The following is a 9,056-nucleotide window of genomic DNA, read 5'->3' as shown; positions in this document are numbered from 1 at the left end:
GTGACATATGACATACGGAAGTGATTCTCAAGTGCAACAAGGGACGTTACTCCTGCTAACTTAAAGCTACTTCCTTTTTGTACTTTCAGTCATAGCGAAATGGTGGGTTTCAGAATTTATTGATAAACCAATCTTTGAACATCGACACATTAGAGCTGTTTTTATTGAGTGATTGTTCAATATTGCTCTAGTAGTGTCAGTTTGTTAATGTCGAGGTGGTATTTATAATGTATATGGCTTAATGTTGCAGATATAATATCATCATTTGAAGGATGTTGTGCTGTTCCTTTTATCGATACCTACACAAAAGGTTGAAGTGCCTTGTTGATCTTTTTGTTGAATGACTTGAACAATTTCGTTTTTGTACGTTCATGTTCCTTTTTGCGATTTATTCCAAGCTTTTCTATCTTTTCAGACTAAGGGTACGTCCAGCTTTGGAAAGAGGCACAATAAGACCCACACTTTCTGTCGAAGGTGTGGGCACAGATCCTTTCACATTCAGAAAAAAATGTGTGCAAGGTGTGGCTACCCAAGTCCCCGTCAGAGGCATTGTGAGTCTGATTTCTATGATTTTCACGCAAATTTGAAAGAATAGGGGTTCGTTATATTACCCCCGGGGGTCAAGGAGTGGGGGGGGGGGGCACTCCTGTACAATTGCGGTCCCGTTTAGCCTTTAACTTTACTCTTAGTCTTAGGCTAGACGCTGGCCTTTTTCAATAATGGAAAATTTCAGGACGAGGGAAATTACAGGTCAAAGTTATAAATAGATCTAGTGACCAATGACTCTGCAAGTTATCTTGACCTTGTAGAGCGTGTCTTGGCCAAGATATCGATCAATAAATTTGATAAAGTGATGCGATCCAGCTGAGCGACTGCAGGCTATGTGTTTTCCCTTGCTCCGCTGTGCTAATGACAATGATCAAGAAATCTAGATAGATCTATCTAGATTCTAGATCTAGCCTAATTGTTTTTGTTGAGTTAATTGCGTTTTGTTTGATCACTTAGGCATATCATTTTTGAATGGCTCATTCTATCAGCTTTAAGAAAAGATATGGATGGTTTTATATGGCCTGTTGTTTTTTTCATCTGTTGAGCCGTAAATGGTCATTTTTCAGTAACAGGTAGCCTATGCATCTTTAGTATCTTAGCTGATATCCCCCTGCCAAACCCCTATGTTTACAACCGATCAGCCGTGGTAGCAGGGCATTTTGGGGGGTTACTTCCAGTGAAACACTGAGCGCTTCTAGGGCTCAAGACTGGGTCTGGGGTTACAATGTCCTTTACTTGGTTTTTTCCAAACCCCCATCCTAACAAAACAAGCAGACAGTCTGTGATCTCTTCCTCTACTGCTGGTAACAGTGCAGTTAAACATACACATCATATGACAGCCGGTTTGCCTAATAATACACTGGCTAGTTTTGATTTTTACTTGACCTACCGAATATTTGGTTCCACAGACCTGGTAGCAGAGCCCATGGTTATATCTAGATCTAGTCTATGTAGATCCCGTCTGTTTTAGTGCTTTTCAGTGGCTGGGCAAATTACAAAAAAACTGGCGCTCTTTTGGTAGTTCCCACCCCCTTTATTTGGATCTAGAATCTGTTTGATGAGCGGCGAGCGAGAGATGTCAAACCTTACTGCAAAACATCAAACAATGGTAAAATTCAGAGGGGCATGCCCCTTCCCCCCATATGTTTTTATTGGGGGGGGGGGAGACTACCGAAAGAGCATAAAGAACCTTACCTCACTTTTGCATGTGACTTTGTTGAGTCCCGAGTTTATTTGTGCATGGGTTTGTGGAATGTAGCGTATTTGAATGAGTAGAGGAAAAAAGAAAATGGGAATCGTTTCAGTGAATCTTGAGTTGAATGCTAGTTCCATTGGGGGGGGGGGTCATTGGGGTGGCAGTGTTGACATGGTCAGATATCGTATTCTTGGGAAAAGCACTTTTCTGCAAATTTTCCCCTCATGGTTTCCAGCAAAGTCGGATAAATGTCGGAAGAGAGTGCACAATGTCGTTAAAAAAAACTCCGTTCACTGCCGCTTGAGTAGTGCCGTACTGTTAGTGCAAATAAATCTGCAAGCGTCATTCGATTTTTGGCTTGTCGGGCTTGCCATCGCCACCGGTCAGTGAACCTGCGCGCTTCGCATCTGCGTGTGAGTGCCAGCACTTGTGTACGGTCACCAAAGTTCATTCAAAGTTGGGGTGGTGGGGGCATAGATCTTTTGAAAGATAAGACTGGCTGCTGAAGGCAACACCAGAGGGCAAACACTGAAGCAAATTTTAGAATTTCGATTAGACGTTTCACGCAGCATTTCGAGCACCAATGTTTTCCCAAGGGGCTGTTCATGCACCCTTGGCATACACAAGTTTCGCATTTTTTCCTCTGTAAAGTATTTGCGCAAATACTGTGTGAACCATTTCTAACTGCAGCTGACATATTCGTTTCGTGCAGTTTCACCGGAATTGGAAGGAAAGTTAGTCGCACTGAGGCCCTATTTTCATTTTTCTGACTGGTGTCTGTTCTCGCAACACTTCGTCAGTACGATGGTGCGGCAGCACATTTAGTTCTAGTAAGAGCTACGGCACAAAAGAGTAACAAACACAAAAAGAGGGGAGAGATCAAGACGAGATATGTTTGATGGGAAAAGAGCAAACCACACCAGAGCACCCGCCAACCACCTAATTGGCAGCACGAAATCAAGTGTTTTACGACTTTCACAGTTTAGAAAATTTTGGATATTTTAGACCGTGGGGATTCCGATTTCAATGTAAATGAACATCAAAGCGCTGATTCTGATAAAGAATATTCTAGATCTAGACTAGGCAGTAACAATTTTTGTAATATAATGTAGATAGGGAGCCTGTGCTGTCATTGTTATGTAAACTGATTCTTAAAATAACCGACAACACACACACACACACACACCCGGAAAACTGAGAAGCCGGTTTGGCAGTCTCACTGTCTGCATCTTTTGGCTGTTTGATTTCTCTATCTTCCTTGAGAACCTGGCCGATATAATGCAATTAGATCTGAATTCTGAATAGCTAGTTGGGCTTAAGTATGGGTCTTACATTAGACATGTCGAGTCACAGCAGTGCTGGCTCATCAGATATTGACGCCTTATTTTGCCCTATCCATACGCCCTGGGGTCATTTTGTGCCCCCAGGGTTGTATTCTTCACATTTTAGCATACGAAGTGGCTATTTCTCCAAACGGTTTCCGGCTTCCGGTCTCTTGATTTTTTGCCTATTTGCGAGAGTTCGGCGCCAACTTTCATTCTGCCATTCTGGGGGGTCTGGGAAGGAGCAAATTTTTGGGTCTAGATCTATTTCAATTTTCAAGAGATAGTCTACAGATTTTTAGATGAGTGTAAAAACGGGAAAAAGAAAGGTTTCACAACAGTATGAAATCAAAATTAGAACAGCCCATAAACAACCACAAAAATTAACAAATAAGGGCGTGTGTCCACCTGTCCGAGGAAGATTGGCTCTTTTAACCCTAAATGTGGGTAATTTTTTTTTTAAGTACAGGATATTACATGTAAATTATGGAATCACACACATTAAGGGGCCTGCCAGTGTCAGTCCATGTAATCTGTTTTAGTGGAACGTTCTAACAAAACACATTTAAATCTCTATATATACATACATATGTATATATATTTAGAATCTAATGAAGGTAGAAACATCAAATTGAATGATGTGGGTGGTTGGCGGGTGCTCTGGTGTGGTTTGCTTCTTCTTTCCTATCAAACATCTACCGTCCTTATCTCCCCTTCATCTTTTTTGTTTGTTACTCTCTTGTAACAGCTCTAATCTTCTGGCGCTCATGTGACCTTATGCAGTTGCAAGCACCGAAAAAACCCTACTTAACTAAACTAAACTAAATTGAATGACGTTACACTGTACAATACACACACACCCTTTTTTTCCCCAACAAAAAAAAATAATAGAAAAACAACACATCAGAACAATAATGAGAGAAAAAATTACGCACCAACAAAATAAAAGAGGAGCAGCAATACAAATCGTATGTATGTAACTGGAACGTATTCAACAAATCAACGGGGTGACAAGTGAGAAAGAAACGAAGTGAAGCTAAGTGAACTTTGTTTCAAAAGTAAGGAGGTTCGGTTTCTTTTTTAAAATAAATTTATTTGACTTTTATTATTCGGGGACCAAAAACTTGACAAACACAGATGCTAGTTCTATTTGTCGTTCCGTTATCAATAACCCCCCATCCATAGGTCTAGATCTAGACAGCACACGTGTGATCACAACACATTAAGTTTAAGAGCAGCACCCTTCATAGGCAACACGTCATATCTGTAGCGAAAAACTGTTTGGAACTGTAGCTTTTCTTTATAAATATTGACTGCTGACATTTTTTGGACCGATTGAACCATATTGTATACGAACAATCTTTGGTAGGCCTGTAATATAATTATAGATCTGTATATATATCCGAAGTTTGCGGGAAAGGATGTGATTTCAGAGTGTTCGGAGAAATAGTGCCTAGCTTTATTTTCCCGAACATTCGCAGAAATAGTGCCAGCCTTTACTTTAGAATACTTCTAGTGGGAGGATATCTTTGAAACCTTTCAGTATTTCTCCAAAAATATCATTTGACAGACTACTTTGCAAAGTGTACGGATTGGATTAACGAGAAATTTTCCTCTTTGGAAAGTGGTGGTATGCCATAGTAAAGTAAAACACGATATATAGATAGGGTTAAATCAATGTTTCCTGATTAAAGTTTTCATTTATTGGTTAAAGGTTAGTCTTGTCGCCTTTATATTATAATGGCTTCAAGAAATAGGTGGTATGGTTTTTTATCTTGAGAGAGCATTTTTTTAAGTGGGTCTTCGCTGAACACCCTATCTCTTCACTCAGGTGGGAGTGGGAATGAGTACCTGGCTATTGACAACAAAGTAAATCTTGTCAGTTTGTCAGGGTTTGGGTGCTTTTATAATTGGCTGCTTGCGCTGTATGCTTCCCAGGAAGCTGTGAATGTTTCTGATTGTTCTAGGGTCTGCTGGTATAATACGCGTTGTAAAACATGTAGAGCTTTATGCTCTTTATACTTTATAAATGCAGTTGTTGTTATTGTATGTATATTATCTGTTCTGAGGATATTCTACACAATTTGTTGTCATCTATTCATCTTGTAATTTGAAGATGATGACCTGAATATGGTGACTCTTTCTCGAGTGGTTTTTTCTTTGGTTCAATAACATTGTTATGAGGTACTGTGAAGGAAATGTTAATATGATTTAATGAGTTTCTTTTTGCCCCCCCAGACAACTGGTCTAAGAAAGCCCAGAGAAGGAAGACTACTGGCACTGGAAGGATGAGGCACATGAAGGTCGTTTTCAGACGGTTCAGGTGAGCAGAATTACAAGCTTTCGGGGCACTTTATGTGGTTTAGTTGGTGCTTCCAATCTTATGTACTTTTACAGAAATCCATACTTTCTCCCCCATCATTATCAACTCCATCAATAGCATATATGGCTACCAGAATTCTAAAGCAAAAGATTTGTACTCGCCCTCGTATCATCTTGTATAAGTTCCTGATATTTCCGGTGATTCTCAGGGCAACAGGTTCGTGAGAAACCTGCTGGACTGTACATTTCCTGCAATTGATCATTATTCCACTATGCATTCATTGCAGGTTGTTTGGCGATACAATTTTACCTACTTGTGGATTTGTCAAAATCTGGCTAGCCAAGAAAGCGAACTTTTTGTGTGAATTTCCTTCTTTCTTTCATTCACGAATTCTGTTTCCGCTGAAAGAAACTTTACGCATTGATCAAGTACGCTGACTTGATTTTAGATAGAAATTCTAGCAGTGCCATTCGGGCTTCCGCGCGCTGTTAATTTTGGGACCGGGTTGGAACGTAAGTGACTTACTTTCTGAAACTCGTTCTGCGCTATTTCTGGACCAATTTGAATGAAACTTGGCAACCAATCAGAAAATAGGGCAAACTAATGATATGTGGTCGTTGAAGTTTGTACACATAGTATATCTTAAATTTTTTGTCAGAAGCCTTTCGTATCAGGTATACCGAAAACTATATGGAGCTTGATATTCGACGTTGAGATGGTAAGAGATCTATTTTTCCTCTATAGTGTCCTCAAAGTTAGGTAGCGTAAACACAGGCACTCTGGGCCTCTCGGCCGCGTGGTACCAGTGTAATTCCGATCTCTGTTTCTTTGCTCTTTTGCTGTAAACACCAAATGCCGTAACCTTGTAAAGGTTCAGCTTTTCCTCGTTACAATGGTGTAAGTTGTTTATATGTCCGGTTATTAGGAGCTGGAGAATCGCCGAAGAAAGCAAAACCCCGCGTGGTCGACCGGTTAAAAAATGTACACGCGTGCGTTCAAATGCTTCGCGGAAAGAGGGATGATTAAATGCCGTCTTTTCATTGGCGGAGAACTGTAGAGTTTTAAACAGGCTTTCCCGTGGTATATATTTGGCCTTTGGTGTTTAAATCATGGGTCTCAATATTCCGCTAAACGCCGCTACCGCAACAGCTGGTCAATCAGAAAGAGAGTTGCTGGGAGCAGAGTGACTGCGAGGCCTCGGGAATTACCCGGGGATTTGAAAAAAATCGCCAAGACGCGGGAAAATACATAAAAGATCTCGAATATTATTTGAAAACCAAATCCGATAACGTCTTTAAAGTTCATTTTTGCCGGTCACGATTGTGATATTAATTCGGCTTTTCCCGGCGTCAAACGCAATCTACATCTCTAGACTTGTGGGAGACAAGCGGGGACGCAGAAACCCTTTGAAATTTATCACTGCATGAGATTAAACTTTGCAGGTGGTACACAGCTAAAATCTGGTTTCATTTTCTGAATCGATGTAAGTTGTTCACAGTGGGCCTGATTTGGTGCTATCTAAATTTTAAGACAATAACTTTCTTTTTAATTCATTGTTAATTTTGAATTTGGTGACATGATGCATCAAGGTCACTTAGTGCTTAAGGATTATGAGGTTCTCAAAATTGTCACTTTCATTTTTAACTTGTTGGTCATATGCATGGAAATGATTTGTTTGAAATTTGTATATATTATGTTGAAGTAATATTTTCAGAGATTGATCTCTTCCAATGTTCAGTTCAGTAAAATTATTTTAGCGTTCTTTTTTCTTTCTTTTTTTTTTTTTTCAGAAACGGTTTCCGTGAGGGAACTGTGCCCAAACCTAGAAACAAGGCAGCAGCCCCGGCCTCTTCAGCTGTTGCAACAAAATAAATTAAAGGTGTAAAGTGATCGTCTAAATTTCTGTGTTGTTCACTCCTTTCTCGTGTTCTATCGTTGCGCGTTTGTGTACACATTGTGGTTTCTTTCACATAATTCCTTGATTATGTGCGACGGAAGGTGGGGACTATCATTTTTATGGTTAGATTGGTTGTTTTGTCCTCCTAAACAAATTACGACCACTGTCCCGGGTTTAGCGTATGGTACATATGGTTGCTGTGAGGTGTACATTTCATTGGTTGGCCAGTGCTGTGGTGTTGTTTGCTCCTTCTTTCCAATCAAACATCTGTCGTGGGGGGTGGCGGTGCTGTGTTTCTTTCCTACCAAACATCTATTGTCCTTATCCCCCCTTCTTTTTTGTTTGTTACTCTCTTGTAACACCTAATCTTCAGGCGCTCATATGACCTTATGCAGTTGCGAGCGCAGTAAAACCTCTACTAGAACTAAAACATCTGTCATCCTTTTCTCCCCTCTTTTTTTGTGTGTATGTTACTCTCTTGTAACGCATAATCTATTCTTCGGCACTTACATGACCTTATTGTGTTACATGTGCCATAAATCTCTTGCTAAAACTAAAATTGGTTCATGTGGTTGGAGGGCGCCACTGGTAGATCCTACTTCTTTACTTTCCCTTTTATTTCTGTCTTACTTTTTCCCAGCACTAAATTACCATTATTGTCGATGTGTATCTCCTTACTTAAATGAATCCAAATTGGCTTTTTCGACCCAGAAATTCACCCAAGAAAGTCGTAGCACAAAAGAACTGTGCTTAGTTTGGCTTAGGGCATAGTAATATGACTAAGGAGTATGCCAGAACGATAGAAGGATCTCCGATGCTCCAACAAAGGTAGCCTATACTATGTTGGTTTATAACTGCATAAAACTTATGGTCCATACCACAAGCTTCAGCATGCCTCTATGTGCCTTACAATTATTTACCCCAGAAGACCCCGGAAAAATTAGAGACATCCTTGGCTTTCAAGGAAGCATTTGGTGCAAGTTAAAGTTAAGCACACCCAAGAAGCACTTACAAGATCTTTTGCTGTGATAGTATAGCCAGGTGCCCATTCCCGCCTGGGTGAATGGAGGAAAACTCGTGTAAACTGCTCAGGGTCCCTGCAGGGTTTGAACCCACAACCTTATCATTGAGTCTGACCACTAAACAAGCAATGCCAAGTGCAGTTTGTGAAGCTCAATTTGTAGAAGAAAAATTCAGTAAGCACCTGTGACCAACAATTACAAGTGGATTTCCAAGGGGTATCTAAGGTGGATTTTGCTTGTTCAATTCTTTCAGCTGGAGGAAGCTGATCTTGATTTACCCTAGGTTCGAGGTATCTTCACTTTATTGTTTAATGAATTCCATGTCAACTTTACATACATCATGATACAGTGCAGCCTCTGTGGCCTCTCTACTATAACGACATCCTCTGTATAGTGTACTTGGTGCCCAGGTCACGATTTTTTCTTTATATCATTAGTTCCGTAATTTTTCTGTGTTTCTATAACAACTCTAATATAACCCCAAAAAATTCTGGTCCCAACAATGTCGTTATAGTAGAGCTAAGAAAGGCTGCACTGTATAGTGTATGCTCGCTTTCGGATGCTAAAGTCAACAAAGCAGCAGTTGGTTGACCAGTGCTCCGGTGTGGTTTGCTCCTGCCTTTTCTATCAAACATCTGTCTTCCTTTTACTTAACTTTCCTACTTTATTTGTTTCTTACTCTCAAGTGACAACACCTAATCTCTGGCTCTTATTAAGTTGTGTTGCAAGTGCTATAAAACTCTTACTT

General features: G+C 40.2%; 1 protein-coding gene across 1 annotated transcript; it reads left to right on the top strand.

Moving 5' to 3' along the window:
- Window positions 1-86: 86 nt before the first annotated feature.
- LOC100533258 (60S ribosomal protein L37) lies at window positions 87-7,285 on the top strand. The gene is given in 4 exon segments (NM_001204568.1): window positions 87-102; window positions 416-551; window positions 5,305-5,389; window positions 7,180-7,285. Coding segments are annotated over 4 exon segments (306 nt in total). The 5' UTR covers window positions 87-99; the 3' UTR covers window positions 7,262-7,285.
- Window positions 7,286-9,056: the final 1,771 nt, after the last annotated feature.

The sequence above is a fragment of the Aplysia californica genome, unplaced genomic scaffold (assembly GCF_000002075.1).
Source record: "Aplysia californica isolate F4 #8 unplaced genomic scaffold, AplCal3.0 scaffold00040, whole genome shotgun sequence".
NCBI classification, from domain to species: Eukaryota; Metazoa; Mollusca; class Gastropoda; order Aplysiida; family Aplysiidae; genus Aplysia; species Aplysia californica.
This window is presented reverse-complemented; position numbering and strand designations above follow the sequence as displayed.